The sequence below is a fragment of the Sinocyclocheilus rhinocerous genome, unplaced genomic scaffold, assembly GCF_001515625.1.
Source record: "Sinocyclocheilus rhinocerous isolate Xijiao unplaced genomic scaffold, SAMN03320098_v1.1 scaffold1697, whole genome shotgun sequence".
NCBI classification, from domain to species: Eukaryota; Metazoa; Chordata; class Actinopteri; order Cypriniformes; family Cyprinidae; genus Sinocyclocheilus; species Sinocyclocheilus rhinocerous.
In genome coordinates, this window is record NW_015629509.1 from 346,845 (window position 1) to 369,622 (window position 22,778).

Genomic DNA, 22,778 nt, shown 5'->3' on the forward strand with positions numbered 1-22,778 from the left:
TCCAAACCATCTGCCAAAATTGTTTTGCTATGTGTCACGTAAAACCTCCGCAAGGCATTCCTCTGAGTGACTGTATATACGGAGGGAAACATGCTAAACGGGGCTTTGTTAATGTTGTCTGAATACGTCTGCCAACATTTATGAAAATTACTTATTGTTGATACAAGTCTTTCAATGGCTATAATAATAGCCTTGTAAAGCCTGTCATCTGTTGAGCTGAAAAGATGTTCCAAACAAAAAGAACATGACATTTAGGAGTGAAGGAGAAAAACGGAGCTCTTTAAGAAACAATGGTGACTCCCTGTTCCTCGGCCAACATCTACCATTGTAAAACTCCTCAGAACAGAAGGGTATATTATGAAGGGAGAAGACTAATTTGTGATGTGTCCATCATGATTTGGGGTTCCTCAAGCTCAGTGGTTCTCGTTTTGCTTCAGGATCGTCAGCTGGTGAGCCAACAAAACTGTTGCCCATGTTCAGTGAAGTCTAGCTCATTTTCTTTGACCTTGCATAGTTTTGTTCAGATTTTTGATGATGAGGTCATCAGTGTTGGACTAGGTAAAAATATAAATCACAATGTTAATTTGAACAATCTCCATATTGATTCTTAAAATCCAAAGAACAACCAGTGTTTCCTGGATCCAAAACAAATGAAATATAATGAATATATGTGTGTATATATGTGCACTACCATTCAAATGTTTGGGGTGAGAAAGATATTAAATAAAAGAAAATGTATTTCTTTATTTCAGCAAGGATGCATTAAATTGATCAAAAGTGACAGTAAAGACATTTTATAATTTTACGAAAGATGTCTGTTTCAAATAAATGCTGTTCTTTTGAACTTACAGTTCAACAGTGATAAAGATCCATTGTTATGTTTTGGTTCTTATATACTATTAGATGTAGTGGTACATATACTATATAACATTGAATGAATTGGAATCAAATATAATTGAAATTGGAATATAATTGAGAGCTTGAGAATGACATGCACATCCAATGTTTGAGCTCTTTTAATTTAGGTATTATGGTTTGGTTTACAGAGCAGCGATGAGAAAGACTGTTCAATTATGAGGTTTGGTTATTATCTCATCAACTCAGAACATTAGCTCCTCTAATGCGTCCTCACAGCTCAGCGGCGAGATGTGTGCCACTGTGGAGATCACCTAGTCTTAGTCGTATCGTCCCCTTAATGTGCTTAAGTAGGAAATTGCGGTTCTGGTGCGCGCTGTGCTAACCGAGCCCACATAAACAGGCCGTTGAATTATTGAACCAATTTTCCAGGTCATGTTTGTCAAATACATATTTTAAGCCCCATCTTGATGGATTCTCTTTAAGGCATTACATACTTTTAATGTCAAATGAAGGCAGGGAATTTTAATATCAAATATAAGTGTTTAATAGTCATATTGGGTTTTTTTTGACTGATGGTATAGCTATTCAAAAAAACGCATTCATTTTTGTAGTAATTGGTATCTCTATCTGTTTTCTTCTCCATAGGTGTATACATGTTTGGCCTTTTCACTACAGACATCTTCGTGAACGCTGGTCAGGTAGTAACGGGGGACCTGGCCCCTCATTTCCTGACAGTGTGTAAACCCAACTATACAGCTCTGGGTTGCCAGCAAGCTCTTCGCTACATCAGCCATCAGGAAGCCTGCACCGGCAACGAGGACGACATCCTACGAGCCCGCAAAACCTTCCCTTCCAAAGAGGCGGCGCTCAGTGTGTACGCCGCTGTCTATATGGCTGTGAGTATCTCATAAATCCAACCCAGCCTCATTGGAAAAATGTGCCTGTGGTGACATTATTGCAAAATATTGCATTGTTTCTTGCATGTTTTGCTTCAATTTCAAAGTGAAATGTCCAGTGAGATGAACATGAATCAGATGAACATGAATCTGGCAACATTTTATAACGCTGGTTATCGGTTTTGAAAATTATGTTTCACCTACACTTAACGTAACTAATAGTGTTAACAAAAGCAAAGGCAAGATAAAAACTCATTTGCTAAAGCAGCAGCCCTGCTGTTTTTGAGCTCTTTTATCGTGACTCGTGTTTCATGTGATTTGTTGTGCAGTGCTGTACTACCGGGTGAGTCAACGAGCAAGTTTACAATCAGAAAAGCCATACATATGGAGTTGGTTATGTGATGCAAACATCAAAATGTATTAGTTAACAAATCATGTAGTATGGTAAAAGTGTTTTGAGGTCGTAACAGTATTGTGCAAGGAACTTTGCAAAAACAAGTCTGTACTAATTGATGGTCTACTCGTGTAATTATAATTTGGGTGAAAAGGAATAAACGATGTTGGTGTTTTACTGCCACTAGAAACAGCAGTTAATTGCAGGAATAGGTACGTTTTGCAAAAATGTTGGTACATTTTCCGATGAATCTGTGTTGCATAAATCTATAATAGTTACTCTTTCTTTATCCAGTGCGGGGCGGTGAAAGATGACCGATCACAATTCAGTAAGCAATTGTGATGGCATCATCTCGGTTGATTACTGTACATCTGTAATGTAGCAAGAATTCTTGATATTGTTCAGACGTTCACTGCTTATTTTGACCAGAAGAATCACCAAATTAACACAATCATGATATTTATTCATTTTTATATGTTTTATATTTTAATTTTTCTAAAGAAATGATGCAAATGCATTGTTAAAAGCTCTGGCATGGCAGAAGGAGTCTAAATTTTATTTTCCTTTTTTAGTTTTGATATTTATTGCAGTGATGGTTTAATTATTGTGCTGTGCTTTAGCTGGTAGTCTGTTTCCATGGTAAAACCTTCTTGGAAAAGTTGTCTTTAAATGTATCCCTTTTTAAAACACCAAGATTTTTTTTCTTTAATTAGTTATGATATTTTTAGCCATGATGGATTAATTAACATGCTGCGCTTTAGCTGTTAGACTGTTTCCATGGTAAAACTTACTTGGAAAAGTTGTCTTTAAATGTATCCCTTTTTAAAGCACTGCTATACACATGCAGGTGGATGTCTTTAGCTGCTGCATTGTCTTGTATTGTTTCTTGAGGTTCCACCCACAAGCCCTGTGTTTTAAGATGCCATGAGCTTTATAAGAACTTTATACAATTATTTTTGTTTGTAACGTGTAACATGAACTCTGTAATGTCATCTACGCATCCTTGGAAAGTCATTAGCTTTGAAGTTCTTAAAGAAGGATTTTCAAAGCATGTCCTCTGCTGCTCTTCACACTTACCGCTGTTAATGAATGTGATGTAGAGTGACAACCGTCAATCTGCTTTTGACTTTGAGCTGATATTTAAATACAGCAGGCATATGAAGGTGATTTCTGCTCTTCTTATAGCGAGCACCACTTGGTTTGAATTTTTAATTAAACCTGTGCAGGTTGATATGTATATCTCTGCGTCTTATAGTGATCATCATGAAGCATGCTTCTTGAGTGCATCCAGGAGAGATGGCACAACGCAGGGCTGCGTTTGAAGTGCAGATGCAAATTCTCAGGAGCTTAATTTGGATTCTGTCCATAGCCTGATCGAGTACAGATATGACACAAAGCACTATAGCGTGAACACAGTCGTTTGTGGAAAGGACTTTTTTTCTAGTAATAAGCAGTAGAAAAAGAGGTAACTTTTTTTCCATGAACGCTGCGGTAGCCCTGTCTGTCGGCAATCTTTCAGCAGGAAATATTGCCGATGAGAAAGGAAACGAGAGTTGGATTGGTGTGAAAAGATTTAATGTCAATTTAAAGGTTGTGTGTGGACCTTTCTCATACAGGATACGGCTGGTTTTCAATTGGTGGCTCAATTGGTTTTCAATGAGACACAGAGGCTTGTTCACACTGAACATACAGTAGTCTGGTTTTACTGTTGCTTTTTTTCTGCTGTGCTTTGTGTATCATGAATTACAAAAAAAATACATGAAATCTGATCTGCCTGTCTTTTTAAAAATCTGAAAATTTTGTAAAAATAATTTACTGAGTGATCTCACCGTTCAGACTGAAACACTTTCAGATCAGATTTTAATACAGTTTAGGTCTGAAATCAGATTTTAAACTACGTGTTTATTTCTTATGTCTTTGTGTTTTGAGTTTATATATATATATATATTCAGGTTATGATAAACTAAAAAGATAATAAAAGATAATCTATATAATAATTTAAAAAAACATTTATAAATTGTTTTACTGTTTTGTTTTTGTGGTTCAACTACAAACTATGGAAGCCTGTTTCTGCCACAGAATAAAAATATTAATAAAGGTAACTAATTATTTATCTCACAATTCTGACTTTTTTCTTGCAATTCTGAGAAGTTGAAATGACCTTGCTTACTTTTTTTATTCCAGGGCGGGGGAAAAACAGAATTGTGAGATGCTCAGAAATCAGAGAAAAAAAGCTGTCAAAGAAAAAAAAAATGTCAGAATTCTTTCTGAGTTTATATCTCGCAAGAGTTTTTTCTCAGAATAGCGAAAAACAACCAGTCTGATTTGTGAGATAAAACATTGCAATTACCTTTTTTTTTTATTCTGTGTTGGAGACAAGTTTCCATAAAAGCAAAGCAAACCTGAATCTGATATGGGGAAAAAGTCTGATTTTTGCTGCTTGTCTGTGCAAAAACCCAGGAAAACGTAATTATTTATCTTTACTGAATGTTACAGCTCACAAATCATTTCAGAAATGGGCTACGCGTCAAGCACTAACCAGCCAAAAAATTAAATAACATATGAGCTTTCCTGTCAGCTCTTTTACTTATTCATTCCCATTATAATCACCACTTTTATGGCCTCCCTTAATTTTTCTCTTCATGTTCTAATTATCCACAATGACCCGTTTAGGATGTGAGACATCCCATACAGGCGAGCAGACTATGAAGGACAGAATCCAAAAATCAAGTAATGAGCATCTGGCACGGTTTAGCCCTCTTTTTCATCAGTGATGCTGCTCCAGATGTGCACTGAGCCCACAAGGAAATCTCACACCGCAGGGAGAGAATATCTCATACCGGCTGTTAGTCGAGTCGAGCCCTGATGACTAGAACTCCAAAAGAATCACAGTGTCCCGGGAGGTTTGATTATTAATGTAGACACAAGAGGAGTCTGATTAGTGTCTTTAGGATGTGCTCTGCCGTGTCAGAGAACTTCGAATTTCTGACTTCCTGCAAGGTGTCTTTGAACGGACGTGCTTTTCCAATCAAATGAGCAGATCAGTCATGCTTTGTATGTAGGTCATGAAGTATGGAGATGTTGTTTTAGTTTGCATGTTCTGCAGAATCAAAAGTTAGCTAATTTTTTGTCTTAAACATCATGATTAATTAGAGTCTTAAACACGTTGATAATCTGGACTAAATGCTCGACAATGAATATGTGACTGCGGTTGCTTTTTTTTGGTAAAGGAGGCTGATTCAGTGTGTTACACATAATGACAAAATAGTCACAATTGTAGATTTCCATACTTCGGTCATGTGTGTTAGTGTTTAACAGCTTCAAGCTGTTTTAATGCATAATGCATTTTTGAAAAATGAATGTACTGAGAGAAATCCTAATTATGAATATTTTTAATTTAGTAAAGTAGTGATTAAAATATCTAAGATAAAAATATATACACAACCGTTCAAAAGTAAGTTTTTTTAAATATTTGAAAGAAGTCGCCCAAGACTGCATTTATTTGATCAAATATCCACTAAAAACAGTAATATTTTGAAATATTATTACAATTTAAAAGAACTGTTTATTATTTTAATATAATCATACTATTATTCCGATTTAGTGCTCAAGAACTATTTCTTATTTTTATCAATGATAGAAAAAATTGTGCTGCATAATATTTTTGTAGAAACTGATGAATTAATATTTTCAAAAGAACTGAATTTATTTGAAATAGATAAAAAAGGATATTTTAAAAATTAATAATAAATCGATTTTTTTGGAAATATCTGTTGTAATTTCTTTACTGTCACTTTTGATTAATTTAATGCATCCTTGGAGATTTTTTTGGGGATCAGTTTTGTATGTAATATCTAATTAAAATTGATTTTTTTTACCCAATATTTGTGTATTTTATATATATATTTTTTTTTGGGGTAACATTAGGTGCTAAACCTAAATTCTAAAAAAGCCCTTAAAATCTTAGAGTATAGTCGAGTATCTTTGAGATGAACAAGCTAAATTTATGTTACAATTTTTGCTGTATTGATATATGGTATTTAACTGCAATTTTAACAAACCATTTTGGACATTTTTGCCTTTCTTTATTTAAGTAATAAAGAGACTTCCAGTTGGTCTCATAATGATTCATTTCACTTATGAGTCTGCAGTCTAAGTAGGGAACAGCTCACTAGTTTTTGGAACAGAGCTGCAAACACACATTAACACTTTTTTCAGGTTTGAAGAATGAGGTGGCAAATGACGTCAGAAGAGTTGACAGGATATTGTGAGTCAGTCCATTTCCAGAGTTTCATGACTTTGTCAGACCCGTGGGAGATTGACTTTCTCCAAAAACTATCAAGGCAAACTGAGACAGTTTGATAAAGTCTTTGAACAATAATGTGATGCTCTCAATCCTGAACATGATAGCTGTCACAAATACAATAAAAATATATTTTAGGCCTTCAGATGATGTAAATTAAAACATATCACAGCAGATGGCCAGTCGACCCGACAGGAAGGACACATGGTATCTCTCGGGAAAGAACTTTACAGCTGTGCAACAGTGTGTAAAATTGATATTTTGACAACTTACTCTCTGCAGATTTGAGGCAGTCCAGAGGCTCTGCCCTTGACCTGTGAGATGACGTTTTGTTGCGTTCAAAAAGACTACATGGTTTTTGACAGAAGCCCTGAAGGCAGATGACTGAGGACTCAACCGGCTCCTGAATCGCACATGCAAAATGTAGGACAGAGAAACATCAGCGTGCAACAATACTCACAACTCATTTTATTTTTGTAGTCTGACACACTTCTAAGTAAAACAGGTTGGTTTTTGTTTGTTTGTTTTTTGAGAAAAATAGGGATATACTGTTATTAAATTAAAGTACAGTTTAAAAGTTTGAGGTTAGTTTGATTTTTTTTTTCTTTAAGAAATTAATCCTTTTATTCAGCAAGGATGCATTAAATTGATCAAAAAGGACACTAAAGACTTCTACATTGTTGCAAGAAAATTCCAGTTCAAATAAATGCTGTTCTTTTGAGCTTTCTGTTGATCGAAGAAGCCTGATTTTTTTATATAACTTTTTTATATAACATTAATAATAAATATTTCTTGAGCACCAAATATTTTTGAAGGTTCATGTGACTGAACACTGGAGTAATGATGCTGAAAATTCAACTTTGCTATCCCAGAAATAAATTACATTTTAAAATATATTCTAATAGAAAATGTATTTTAAATTGTAATAATATTTCACATATTTACTGATTTTACTGTATTTTATCAAAGAAATGCAGCAAAATTTGTAAAACATTTTTGTAAAAAAAATTCAAAGTTAGTGCATATGTTATGGCTGATATTAACGTTCTATCTTGTTTTTTTCCAAATAGATTAAACATAAAACACAAAATAATTAAAATCAGTCATTTTAAATGCTAAATTTAGGCATTACAATATTGTAATGTACACTATAAAAATTAGATTAGATTGAATTAACATTGTTATTAAATTCTTAGTGGTTTAAAAATTAAATGGGAGTTAAAATTGAGCATTATATGATGACAAAGGACTTCACAGCTTGAAAATACTGTAATGAAAATAGGTTTTGAAAACCTCCAAAATGCCTTACCACACATTTATTGGAGGTGCATAACTGTATTTTGTATGAGATTTGAGTCTGCATTAATTTGTCTGATCTGTCTGGTTTTATCCTCCAAAAACACGGAGTTATACATATTGAAATTTGAGGACATCAAAAACCTGCTCACCAGAACTCCTCTTGGAGAAAGAATAAAACCAGGTCACAATGTGACAATGACCTTTGAGTCCAAAAGAGAGACTCTGAAAGAGCGAGAGACAGCGCTGTAGTGTCTCAGACTCGCACAAGGTAACAATTACTGTCTTTGTGGGGCGTTTCCTCAGGAGTGATGGCTGATTATCTACGACCTTCAGCGCTGACACTCAGACACACTCCAGAATGAGTCGGCAGGACTGTCCCACATTTGTCCACATTTTCTCATTGTACTTGCTTACAAAGTCACAACACAGATCTCTCTCTGGATGGATAGGCTTGTTTTGGCCACTCTGTCTTACCTGACTGCTCTAAGTGAGTGTTGGATAGCTGTCCACAGGCCCATGAACCTCCCTGAGATACACACTCATACACACACAGTGACATGCCTATATCCATTAAAGGATGAATGTTTTCAAAAATGACAATTGTGTCAACATTTACTCACCCTCAGGTTGTTCCAAACCTGTATGAGTTTCGTTCTTCTGTTAAACAGAAGATGATATTTTGAAGAATGCTAGTAACCAAACAGTAGGGGGGGGTATTCAGAATCAGAAGAAGAATCAGAATGAGCTTTATTGCCAGGTATGTTTACACATACGAGGAATTTGTTTTCGTGACAGAAGCTTCCACAGTGTAACGGAATGACAGTGACAGAACCCCATAAATACTATGGCAAGTCAATGGATACCAGTATCTGTTTGGTTACCTACATTCTTCAAAATACCTTTTTGAGTTCAATGGAAGAAAGAAACTCATACAGGTTTGGAACAACTTGATTGAAAAACGTTTGAGTGAACTATGCCTTTAATTCACACCCTAAACTCTCTATATTCTCAACCTGCAAAGGTAGACATTTGCTAAAGGACTCTGTTCACTTCAAAATAAATGTTTTCAAGGGGGCTTCCGCAGAAAATGCCATAAAAGAGCCATTTTTGGTTTCCTAAAGAACCTTTCAGTGAACAGTTCATAAAAGAACCTTTCCACCTTTTGTGTAATGGAAAGGTTCTATGGATGATAAAGGTCATGGAACCATCAAAACCAATAAAGAACCTTAATTTTTAAGAGTCTTATTAGTTCAGAGTAAGTTTTGCATCCATTCTCCTTGCGTTATGTTTTTTTTTTTTTTTTTCAAAATTATATGTCTGAATACTTCAGGAGGCCTTGTACTGTATATTAACAAAGCAGTTTTAATTCTACATATGACATTATGAATGTTTAAAAAAGAAATGTAGATTGTAAGTTAGTCAGAGCACATATTTTCACCTAGTCACAAATAGATGCTCGCAAACAAGTGACATTCGCCTGAGGATGTAACCATAACAACAGTAGGCTGTTAAAGTGCTTTCTGTCACTCTGTTTATGCTCTTTTTGCCCTATATGGCAATTTGTGTTAAATTCCGTTCATGATTGTGGGATTCCTGAGTGTCTGGATGTTGACATAGTTTGGTTTGGGAGGAGGAAGGTTTTAAGTTCTGGCTTGACTAACCTGACGCATTCACAATGACATCTTATCTGCATCTCAAATCGTGAGGTTTGTGTAGTCGGATTGCTATGCATTTTGGAGGATATTTACATGTGTTATTTTAATGACTAGTTAACCAGTAAAAAAAAGGAGTACAGAAAACAGTTGTGTGAGAGGAACATCAAATGATTGCAAATCAAAATCATTATTTTAATATTATTTGTTTCTTTCTCTGTGATTTCAGATGTACATCACATTTACAGTGAAAGCCAAAGGAACTCGTCTGGCTAAACCAGTCATGTCTTTGGGTCTGATGTGCCTGGCTTTCCTTACGGGTATTAACAGGGTGGCAGAGTATCGTAATCACTGGTCTGACGTCATCGCTGGCTTTATCATCGGTGTGGCCATCGCCACCTTTCTAGTAAGTTTTTCATTAGATTCATGTTGTATATATCTTTAAGGCTTCTTTCAAACATAAAATGTAACCATTTAGCCAAAAATTATAGTTCTATCATCATTTACACACTCTCATGTCATTTCAGACATATATTAATTTCTTTCATCTGTGCGACACAAAAATGAGATGTTTTGCAGAATGCCCTGACCAATCTTTTCCATACAGCGTGAGTGAATAGGGACGAGGAGTGAGGAGATCTAAAGCTCAAAAAGCACCATAAATGCATCATAAAAGTGGTTTATTTGGCGTGTGCACTATTTTAGGATTCCTTGGAAAACCTGGAAATATCAAGGAATTTTAATATAATTTCCAGGCCTGGAAAAGTCAAGAAAATTAATAAAATCTTAAAGTAACTGACATAAATTTTTATTAATTTAATTATTTATTATATTTTCATTTTAATTTTAGTTTAAATTTCAGTAATTTTATGTCCTTTTTCTCTGTTTATTTAGCTGTAATTTATTTTTTATTTCAGTTTTAGTTTGTAATTTTAGTATTTCAACCTACACTTATTTATTTCAGTTAGTTGCCAAGGCAACATTTCTAATGTTTTTCTTAAAATATATATTTCATTTTTGTAATTGTTTGAGTTAACAATAGCAGCACTGGCATATAGCTAATATATCATAAAAAATTTAAAATATTTAATCTGCTAGAAATAGCTTTTTATGGATACAGTCTCTTTTTTTATTCCGTAATTATAGAAAAGCCATAGAAACTCATTGGTATAAATCTAAGAATCCTTCATATGTAAGTCTTGTAAAGTTGTACAGTAGTTTTGTAACAAGCATGAGGGTGATTAAATGACACAATTTTCATTTTTTGTAAACTAACAGTAGTAACAAAGATGGAGTTGAATGGCGGAAGTCCAGAGCAAATTACATATAGCTCATCTAGCAAGGATAACAGGATAGAGAAAGGATCATGTTGGCTGGTGGGAGGCTAAGTAGAAGAAGCGCTCACATACTGACATTCTAGAGGACCAGCTAATCTTATGCCAGCATCCAGCCCTGTTGCAGACCCTCTGCTCCAGGCCTCTTATTCATTTAAAGCCAATTGTGTTGCGTAGAAGAGCTGCCAAATGCAGGAAGATGGATTTCACCCTCATTCCACCACCCACATCTGGACACATCATGATACAGGCTTCCTCTGAGGGCACAGGAGCTGAGAGCAGAAGCTAATGCATTTGTGGAGACCACAGCTGTGTCTGAGTGTTAGAGCTTTACAATCTAGCACAAGAGTGCTTTGCTGAACTGCAGGTATACATTTTGGACTTTCTGGACTTTGGCCTGTAGATTCAACCAACTTGCTTGAATCTATGTCAAAGTCCCAAAAATGCCCCATTTTAGGATTAAAATATAGCCATGTAAGAAAATCCATGATATTCAACCTCACATGCGGTAAATTCAGCATGTGATGTTCCAAATCCCAAGCTCTCGCCACCATCCTGAGCATGCAGAAACCTCTGGGAAGACCAATTCTTGGCACGTGCCATAAAATAACACTGGAATAGGATTTTCTTTCATGCTAGCTGCTAATTAGTTCAGCTTGCCACAGTGGAATGACTGAAGTTGCAGACTAAAGTAAGAAAAAACTGATGCCCAGACGTCTTTTCAATTCGTTGAAAGGTTTTATAGCGTTTGCTTATGAGCCTTTCTTGCTAAACCATTCCTTGTTGGATGTTAGAAAATTATTGAACTTATCAAAATACCATTCAAAAGTCTGGGGTCAGTAAGTATGTAATACTTTTTTAGCAAGAATGCATAAAATGAATCAAAAGTGACCATAAAGACATTTATAATGTTACAGTAAATTATATTTTTAATTATATTCATTGAGATTTGTAAAAATTAAAGAATCTTGAAAAAAAAAAAAATTCTGTCATTCACTCACAAAAATTACAAATATCATATTTGTTTTCAACAAATAATAATAATAAGAGATGTTTCTTGAGCAGCAAATCAGCATGTTAGAATGATTTCTAAGTGGAGTAATGATGCTGAAAATTCAGGAATAAATTACATTATATTAAAATAGAAAAATATTACAAAACAATATTTATTAAAAATTTAATAAAATTATATTTTAAAATATATTACAAATTTAAAAAATATATATATTTCACAATTTAACTGTACTATATTTTTTATCAAATCAATGCATCCTTGGTGAGCATAAGAGACCTAAAAGACCTGATCACAAACTTTTGAACCATTAGTGAACACAAATTTGATGCTTAGAACGAGTTACTTCTCAGATGTTGCGAGATGTTTTCTAGTATTGCAGTACTTAGGGCCAGGGATTTAAATAAGCTATGAGCAATCGTAATAGTGATGTTTGCCTTAGCAAGCACTGCTAATGAGAGAGTCCACTGCCTGTGATTAATGTTTAAGCATTCAAATGTGTTTTTTCTTTTATGACAGCCTCTAGCCCAGTGTACAGATAAGGCATGATTTTAGGATGAAATATAATGGTCCCAGAAGAATAGATAAAAACATTGATAAAGGCCACATCGGGGCTTCGGAGCCATGAAGACTATTTCTTGTCCATCATATCACACAGCCACAAAGAAGCTTTTTAGAGAGCTGAGATATCCTAGTGGCAAAGTTTTGGTGTCATTTCAGTTGAAGATTTTGTGACAAAAGACTCTTTGTCAAGAGATTTCCCCCTTGTGATTTCATTAATGATCAGAGAGTGAATTAAATAGTTTAAAAACATTGCATAACTGCTGTCTAACTACATTCCAGTCGCTGTCAAGATAAAGAAAAGTATTCCTGAGTGGTCTCACAGAGATTTCTCTAGTAATGAACTGTCAGACTGAGCTCTTTAATGATGATTTGATTGACTTCAGCTATTAATTTGTCTGAGAGTAGGTTGTGTTGGTGCTGAACAAACAGTGTGGCAGTGCAGTTCTTGTATTGGTGGAATATTGGAGAGAGTTGAAAAGCTCCAAGATTGCTTTCTGATGTCAACCTCCAACTTTGACTAAACTTACTTTATCACTTTTTTCTTTCTTTATGTTGTTCTATAACTATCGTTCTATCATTATCGTTATCTATCTATCTATCTATCTGTCTATCTATCTATCTATCTATATCTATCTATCTATCTATCTGTCTGTCTGTCTGTCTGTCGCTCTATTGTTCTATCTATGTCTGTTTATCTATCTATCTGTCATTCTATCCATCTGTCTATTGTTCTATCTGTCTGTCTGTCTAACTGTTGTTCTATCATTCTATCTATTGTTCCATTGTTCTATAGTTCCATCATCTATCCTTGCAGATTTTCTTGAGCAAATGTAAAATTTTAGTCATATTCTTCTTGTTCCATTGTTCATATTGCTAGCATATGAGCCTCCAGTCTTGAGGGTCAGACAAGTGTTTAGCCCTGCTGCGAGGCCATTACGAATCCTCTCCGGCGACTAAGATTGTGATTTATGAAAGCATTTAGCTGCCGTTTTGTTGGAGGAAGCGCACAAAGAATCATGTGATTAGTTGACACGCTCCAATTATTGAAATTGCATGTGCTAAGCTTTCTCGTCGGGTAAGGAGCCCTCTATAAGATATCGGCCTCATTTAGACCACGATGGGCTAGTGATTCAAACATGCTCTGTTTAGCTGGAGATCCACAAGCTTGCATATATGACGACAGAATATAAACTACCAACAGAATATGTGACCTACTTTGGCCCTTGACTGCTGTGTTGGAGCTTTTTATTAATATCATCAACAGATTTTGCACAGAAGTCAGAAAAAGCAGACACTCGGCAACATACAAATACATATTTGGAATGGAGAATTATATAATTTATGCAAGCAAAACACATTAATGAGTTTATGTCTATCTATCTATCTATCTATCTATCTATCAGAGAACGAACTGCTATGGGTAGTAGCTGTGTTCCTTTTTATGGGTCGAGGACTCTCACATGGCTGCTAAAAAAATTACTGTTATTTCCCTCTTCTCTCTTCCCACTGTGACACACGATTGTCCCTGACTGTGCGCTACACGGTAGCTTTGTATTAAGTTTGTGCACTTTAATATTATCCGCTCCATTGACAGTGCAGCTGTATTGTGTTGATTTTGTGTTCCAGAACTGCAACACAATCAACAGCTGCACAAATCCTTATATTCACCCTTACTTTCACTTTACAGTTTGTGTTTATGCTTCTTGTTTTTGTTTTCCAATAATATTTTAGAAATGAATTCATTGCACACTGGCGTTCATGCAGCACTTTTCTCTTCTGCGGGTGTTACACATTACTGCCTGCCATTTCAAAGTTCACACCTTCATATTATTTCCATATTTCCATCAACTTACGCATGCTTATTTATGCATGTTTATTTATGTTTGTAATGTAAGATGCCTTGACTGAGATTTTCATACTGATGTTCACACTGTTTTTGAATGGATTGAGGAGTGAACTTTGTGTTGTCAGCATTCATCAAACTTTTATTTAAGAGAAGAGCAAAATAATCCTGTTTTTCCCCTTAAAGGGATAGTACCCAAAAATGAAAATTCTGTCATCATTCACTCACCCTCAGGTTGTTCCAAACCTGTATGAGTTTTTTCTACACTAAAAAAGATATTTTGAAGATCTTATGAATGTTGAAAAACGAATACCATGGAAGTCAATGGCTGTTTGGTTACCCATTTTGGGTGAACTATCCCTTTAAATAATGTTATATTTTTCATGTTTTCAGGTGGTGTGTGTGGTCCATAACTTCAAAGGCAAACAACTGCTGAACGAGGATCCCCCACAGGACCACCTAAGCAACAATCCAATGGTCAGCTCGCCCAGGGTTGAGAGTCCGCTGGAGAAGTACATCGCTTCACAGGTACAGAGCACAGTCGACAAAAGCACACTTGGAACCATGCTGTCAAATGAACTGCCGCATGGTACATGTTCTGTGTGCAGAGTGTTGAATCAGCTCTCAAGGGTCCTAATTGTGTCAGTTTGAGCGCTCGTATCAACAAGATGTGTATCCGTGCGCTCCTGTCCCTCAGGTGACAGAACTGAGAATGGATGATGAGGACTTGTCGTCCCGCTCTCTGAAAGGCCGTCTCCTGAGTTTCTTTAGCTGGATCACAGGCAAAAGCAGCCGCTTCAGACACCTGCAGAGCACAAGGCAATAAACGTATGCGCACCTGTGTGAGGAGATCAGGCTGCCAAAGCTCTGGAGTACAACAACACGTCATTAAAACCCAGTTAAAACCCAATCATGTTCATTTCAACTGAACAAACCAATTATCTGTAGCTTATTAAAGCGTACCCAGAGCTTTGGCATATCTGTCTGCATGTTTTCAAGTCCTTTGCAGTTCAATCTTTATGGTTGCATCTGATCTTCTTCTGAACTTAAAGGGTTAGTTCACCCAAAAGTGAAAATTAGGCTGCGTTTTACTCACCCCCGAGGCATCCTAGGTGTATATGACTTTCCTCTTTCAGATGAATCCAGTCGGAGTTCTATTAAAAATTGTCTTTGATCTTTCAAGCTGTTTCATGGCACTCAACGGGTGTTGCATTCTTTCAGTCCAAAAGACGTGAAATAAAAAGCGCCCTTCCATTAAAAAAAGTGTTTCACACGGCTCCGGGGGCTGAACAAAGGCCTCCTGTAGAGAATCGATGCGTTTTTGTAAGAAAAATATATAATATACTGTAAATATTCACTAATTATTTTAATAAATATTAATAATCATACTTTAAGATCCTACCAATTTAAAGATCTACTGTCATTTTTCTGTATCCTAGTTATATACTGTGTTATTATAGTATTGATTATGGTTTTTATTATAGTTTAATTTATATTTTGAATTAGTTTTTATTTTTATTTTTTATTTTTAAGTTAAAGTTTTAGTAATTTTGTTGTTTTTGATTTTTTTTTTTTTTTTTAATACGATTTTTAAAAATATGTTTTTGTAGTTTTTTTTTTTTTTTTTTTTTATTTTTTTTTTTACATTTTTTTAATTTTTAATTTTTTTTACTATTGACATTTTAAATATGATGTATTATTGCTATCATTCAGCCATCCTGCTGATGGCCGCAGCCCTTTCTAATGCATTAAACAGGCTTCAAGTGAACTGTTACTCCATTGAATTTCATCTTTCTCTGTAATAGTGAGATGATCGCTCGATGAGCGCTCGCTGTTCACTAGAGTCTCAAATCATTTTTAAACATATGTCTATGTAGTTTTTATTATTATTATTATTTATTTTATTTTATACATTTTTTAAATATTTAATTTTATTTAATGTGAATTTCATGTGTTTGATTTAAGTTTTATTTAAATATTTAAAGTAACATTTTCTATAGTTTTAGTTGAACATAACCCAACTTGTTGATATTGACTGATTGGCCAAAAAGGATTTATTTTTCTCAAGATATTTGATTTTGATACAGAATAAGGGTCTTGAGTTTTTTTATTTTGTTTTGTTCTGTTAGTACACTACACTGTGATAGGAGACATCAGGGTTGTTGTTTTTTTGTTTTTTTGCAATATACCTGAGAGTCATATCATTCAAAGCTTTTGTGTTCTAATGAGAATTCCTTGCACGCACAGTTGCTTCCAGTCCTTTTTCTTTCATAGCCGGTGCTCCAGAATCCATTTAAAACCTGACCTGAGTCCTGGTGTTGGTGTTTGAGTTGGGTGACCTAAAAACCGTCAGCAATCCCGCACCTCGAATAGAAGTCGAAATGCACTACTAAGCCCTCAGAGACTTGAAACACGTTTGAAATCCCTCCGTTCCTGAGGCGCTCCCAAGCAGCCGATATCCTCCATGGCAGAGAGTCAGACCTCGTGTTCAGCTTTTAATTAAGCCACAGGCCACCACTGAGCCCTGTCAGACTATAATTAAGCTGCAAGTATGACCCTTTAAATATTTTTATTTACACATTCATTTCACGATCCTGCAAGTAAGCAAACGAGAGGATAATTTAAGCCCAGATTGCGGTGTTGATTTTCTCTCTGCAGTATATGAGGGATTAAATGTTGTTCTTGTGTGCTTATTCAGCTGCAATAAAACCATTTGGGAACAATGTCGGTTCACAGACGGTTTATTGAAATGCAGCAAATGAAATGTGTAGGATATTGAGGGCTCTTTCCACCAATCTTCTTTAGTCAAGGGTGCCGATTCGAGAGATTTATTTGCGATCTCTCTCCGTCCTTGTAGATGAAGTTTGGATGCAGTAATGTCCCGTGAGGTTTCTGGGATGGAAAACAGACGATTCCACTTTGCTTTCTGCTGAAATATCCCCCAGACAGATTGCTGTCAGAAACCATAATGCCGTTGAAAGTGGGAGGACAAGGCGGGGAAAATCCGCATCTCTGTTTTGTCTCTTCAAATCACACAGACTGCCGGATCACGGCGAATGTGACTGGAAGCAAGAAATAATTTGTTTTGGCAAAATCCTCCCCATATTCTCTGCCGAGGTCACAGTGTATATTTCAGCGATGTGACGGAACGCTTTTCTGTGATCGCTCTTCATGTTTGCTGAATCTCTGATGAACTCACTCCATTTCCAGCTGTATTAAGTTTTCTAATGCAGCGTGTAGTTTCTGCGCCATGAAATTTTAGCTATCATTAAATCTCAACTCCAGCAGAATCCCTTTCAATGCCCATTTATATCTGCATGACACGTGTAAGAAACAGAACATTGCGTTTTATAATATAGTTTTGATCACCAGAGTCACGCACCTCTTCAGATCTGATTGAAATGATCTGTCTTCTGGATCTCGCCATGTATAAATGAACGATTCCGACTGGGACTCATTCTCTTTCAGATTGGGCTTGTATACTGAGAGCATATGGCAGCTGAAGGTTAAACAAAACCATTAGTGTTTGCTGTTGCTTGGTCCCTACGGTCAGTCTCATGCAGGAACTTTGACTGTGTGTAAAATGGATGAAGGAATACTGAGAGATTTGGGCCTAAGCAAAGCTGCCTATATTTGCTCTAAACTCACATCATTACGAAATGGCACACATGGGTGCTCTCTGTCCTCATGCATTAATGTTATATTGCATTTCTAAAGTGATCGCGTGAAGTCCTAAATTCTGAGACTCCGTGAAAAGCTCTATTTTTATAATTTAAAACATTTTATACAAAAATAACAATTTGAGTAAAAATAAAACATTTACATTTAATCATTTAGCAGACGCTTTTTTCCAAAGCGACTTACAAATGAGGAGAACAATAGAAGCAATAAAAAGAATAATATGTGACCATGGACCACAAAACCAGTCATAAGGGTCAATTTTTTGAAATTGAGATTTATACATCTTTATACAGCTGTCTGTCGATGTATGGTTTGTTAGGATAGGACCATATTTGGCTGAGATACAATTATTTGAACATCTGGAGTCTGAGAGTGCAAAAAAATCTTAATATAATGTAATAAAGCAATAAGCCCCAAGAAGCCGTGGTTTACAGTGAATTTATAACCGCTAAGGGGCGTTGTTAGGCATGATGCAAAGCTATCATAAATTCACTGTAAACCACGGCTTCACGGGGCTTATTGCTTTTATAAAACGGTTATTCCATATACATAGTTAAGAAACACACAAAGTAAACAAAGGTGTATATTTGTAGAGTAATTTACAACAGCTTCGAACGCGGCTCAACCAATCAGAATCAAGGACCGGAACTATCCTATAATACAATACAATACAATACAATACAATACAATACAATAATTAAAAAGTATTTTTTAAAGAAATTAATGCTATTATTCAACAGGGATGTATTAAATTGATCAAAAGTGACAGTAATGACGTATGATGTTACAAAAGATTTCTATTTTAAATAAATGCTGCTCGTTTGAACTTTCTATCTATTTAATAATCATAAAAAAGGTTTTTCTTTAATTAAGCAGCGCTGTTTTTAACATTGCTAATTGTTTTTGAGCAGCAAATCAGCATATTAGAATGATTTCTGAAGGATCATGTGATACTGAAGACTGAAGTAATGATCCTGAAAAATCAGCTTTGCATCACAGTAATAAATGACACTAAATATATTAAAATAAAAAACAGTTATTTTAAATTGTAGTAAAATGTCACAGTATTATGGTTTTTACTGTTTTTGCTCCAAAAAAAATGCACACTTGGTGAGCAGAAGAGACTTCTTTCAAAAACATTAAACATGGTAGTGTAAAAAAAAAAGTAATGAACACTTTCTGTTTTTCTTTTGGTCTTGTTTTCCAGTTAAAATATGTAAACATCCTTAAGATTTACTTAAGTGTAATTGCATCTCAAAAGATATTAAGACTTGTTTTTAGTGAATATATCTATATTTTAATACATTTATTTAAAGTAAAAGTAAAATATTTATAATATTTAGTAAGATACATAAAATGATGATATAAATTATTTGGCTTATTTTTTCATGCTGTAAGCATTATTGTAACAATTTCAAGAGGTTAATGAAAAAGAAATAAAGGATGTTCTTACTGGAAAACAAGATGTTATTTTGCAGTGAATTTAGGTACAGTGCTAAACAGCTGCTGCTAGTAGTCACACTTGTGTGAAAAGTGTAAATGTTTTTCTCCTCAAACCCTGTGTGAAAACAGTTTGCATCTAAAGAGTCTTTCCGCTGCCAGAGCAGATTTGATGTTTGATCTTCTCAAGTTTTTGCTGACATTGTTCCTTCTGTCTAACTCTGTCAACAGAATCACATCGCCTTCGCTGAGATCACGTGACCTTGATTCGCCGGTGTGGCAGACACATTGGACATCCACGCTGTTTACCGTCCAGTCCCGATAGTCCCGGCTCAACGCTAACGCAGTGGTCATATTTTCAATGGTGTCATTTTGGATCGCTCTGCCCTTGCTTTGTGTGTGTGGAAATATTGGTCCTATCAACAAATAACTGTTACCATCACGCAACTAATGACTGAAGCTGCACTTCACATTTCCCTGACAGGTTCTGTTGGCTTTCTTGCAGACCGAGCTCACATCTAGAGCTCAGAATATCTCAGCTGCTCGCATATGTGGAGAGCGTACGTGTCTGTGTTTGCGTTTGAAAGGTTTATGGCAGGTTGATGCAAATGCCTGCACTTGGAATTCAAAATTGAATTATAGTTGTGGAAATTTTCGTTGTTATATATATATTCCAGAAAATGTTTATTCCTATATTATTTTTTCTCATTTAGTGCTTGCATTGGATGAGTGCAAACATTTGGAAGCATATTTCTGCCTCAGAGTTAAAAAAAAAAAAAAAAGAAGGTAATTGTGAGTTTATTTCTTGGACTTGTGACACTTTATTTCACAATTTGATTTCTCAAATTGTGGCAGACGTCATATGTGTCATAATTGCAACTTTATCTCATAATTCAGTATGACTTTATTTATATTATTTATACTTTTTTTAATTGCAACTTAATATCTTAAAGGGGTCATATGATGCGATTTCAAGTTTTCCTTTCTCTTTGGAGTGTTACAAGCTGATTGTGCATAGATAAGATCCCTGAAGTTGCAAAGACTAAAGTCTCAAAACCAAAGAGATATTCTTTATCAAAGTTAAGACTCTGCCACGCCCCCCTAAAACGGCTCATTCTAACACGCCCCCACATATCTACCCCACTATGTGGAAATATTTGCATAATCCCGCCGCAAATGTGCACGCAAAGAAAGAAGGCATGGTGTCAGTAACCGCAGTTAGTGTTGAAGCAGCCATGTCAGGGAGACCCTGTGTGTTTCTAGGCGAAAGCAAAAGTATTCTGTTACACCAAATACACAAAATAATGATCTTTAAAAAGGCATCATATGACCCCTTTAAAATTGCAACCTTGTTTCTCAGAATTGCAACTTTTTTTCTCAAATTGTGATTGTATTTCAAAATTTGAATTACAATTGTGATTTTATGTCTCTCAATATCACAATTTCTCTTAATTGCAACTTAATATCTCACAATTGCAACTTTTTAATCAAATTGTGACTGAAGTCTCAATTTGTGAATTTATACCTTACAACTGCATCTTTTTTCTCATAATTGTGATTTTAATATCTCACAATTGCAAATTTATTTCTCTTAACTGGGATTTTATATCTCACAATATGACTCTTAATTGCAACGTTATATCTCACAATTGTGACTAAAGTCTCAAATTCAATTCATTCATTCATTCTCATAATTGCAACTTTATATTTCACAACTGTAACTTTATTTCTCATAATTATGATTTCATCTCACAATATGAGTTTATTTCCCTTAATTGCAGATTAATATCTCTTAATCGCAAAATATTTATCTAAATTATAATCTCAGTGTGACTTGATTTCTCAAATTGTGACTATTTTTAATGGTTATGTCTTTTATTTTTTACTCTGAGGCAGAATTGGGCTTCCATACATACGTAAATACACAGCGTCCACAAAAATAAGGCAGAAAATAAGCTAAAAATACCTGTTGAAAGATCTAAAAATAAAAATAAAAATACCAAAGCTCGGATAAATGCAAGTACTCACCTACTGTACTGGCAAAAAAAAAAAAATAGGTTCCAGATCCTTTGGTTAGATAACTCATGAGCCAGGATTCAGTTTCACCCCGTAACCAATAGGCTTTCACGGTGAAGCTGTGTTTGAGGCCCCGTCCACACGGAGACGCGTTTAGCTGTATACGCATACATTTTGTATCGTCGTTTCGTGTGGACTCAGATATTTCTTGAGAGAAGGGGAAAAAAAAGATCGGATAGGGAAAGCTCTGGCTTCGTGTGGACGTAGCCTGAGTGTGAGTTGAAATCACCCAGCTGTGAAAGACCGATCATCTGCTAAGACAATCACCAGCCATCTCACTAAAATAATGAGTCAGTCCATCAGACGCGTCCATTTAACCAGTGCTCAACATAATGATGCTCACATAGACATTTGTTTCGCACTGTTTTAATGGCCAGCACGTCTTTCACTGAGGATCGGTATTGTTAATGTTCAAGAAAGCCACCTCTCCTCCTGTGATCATTAAAAACAAACCGTGATGCCTCATGTGTAAAATTGTGGCTATAAATTAGTCTCCTACATTATTTTATTCTGAAAAGATGCAGTGCTGCGCTATTTTATATTTCAAATCTCCGGCCCTGTGTTTCAGTCATGTTGTGGTGCCATTTAAAGAAATACTCTGGGTTATCTTTATCTTATGGCACGAAATTTTCGGGTCAGTAAGATTTGATTTACTTTTATTCAGCAAGGATGCATTTAATTGATTAAAAGTGACAGTAAAGACATTTACGATGTTACAAAAGAATACTATTTCACATAAATTCCTTTTTTTTTTTTTTTTTACTTTCTATTCATCAAAGAATCCTGTAAAAAGGATTGCAGAACAACAATTAAGTAATGTTTCTTGAGCAGCAAATCGGCATATTAGAATGATTTCTGAAGGATCATGTGACACTGAAGACTGGAGTAATGATGCTGAAAAATCAGCTTTGCATCACAGAAATAAATTACAGTTTCAAATGTATTGAAATAGGAAACAGTTGTATTAAATAGTAATACTTTTTTGACAATTATTACAGTTTTACTGTATTTTTCATCAAATAAATGCAGCCCTGGATAAAGAAAAACATTTTTTTTTTAAATGAAATGAAAATAACACAGAATATTCTTTTAAAGGTTTTAGACTTTTGGTGCTTGATTAAATATATGGTTCCCCTTGTATAGTACAATGTCCTGCTGATGTGACCAATCCTTAACCTTAAGAGCAATAATGTGATTCTTCATATCTCATGAGAAAATTCCCATTTGGCTTCCCCTCAAATGGTATGTATATTTTTATTGATATATATACAGTATATAGACATATATATAATATATTGGTGTGATAAATGGTGTATTATTGCTAGATCACTAATCACAGAAGTCTGAGATAGCTGCACTTTATAATGCAGAAAGAAAAAAAAAACATGCATAAAAATTATAAATGAAAGCGATCAGCGCCTGCAGC

The 22,778-nt window shown here is 35.1% G+C and overlaps 1 protein-coding gene across 3 annotated transcripts in view; it reads left to right on the top strand.

Annotated features, from left to right (window-relative positions):
* LOC107739033 (phospholipid phosphatase-related protein type 5-like) overlaps window positions 1-20,025 on the top strand; it is a 48,351-nt gene extending 28,326 nt beyond the window's left edge. For 2 of the 3 annotated variants that reach the window (XM_016551001.1, XM_016551002.1), the window contains 4 exons: window positions 1,504-1,754; window positions 9,632-9,808; window positions 14,549-14,683; window positions 19,508-20,025. In XM_016551001.1, the coding sequence (XP_016406487.1) occupies window positions 1,504-1,754; window positions 9,632-9,808; window positions 14,549-14,683; window positions 19,508-19,537 (593 nt within the window). In that variant the 3' untranslated portion in view covers window positions 19,538-20,025. The remainder of the gene's footprint in view (window positions 1-1,503; window positions 1,755-9,631; window positions 9,809-14,548; window positions 14,684-19,507) is intronic. The other variant, XM_016551003.1, reaches the window with a different exon arrangement.
* The last annotated feature ends 2,753 nt before the right edge of the window (window positions 20,026-22,778 follow it).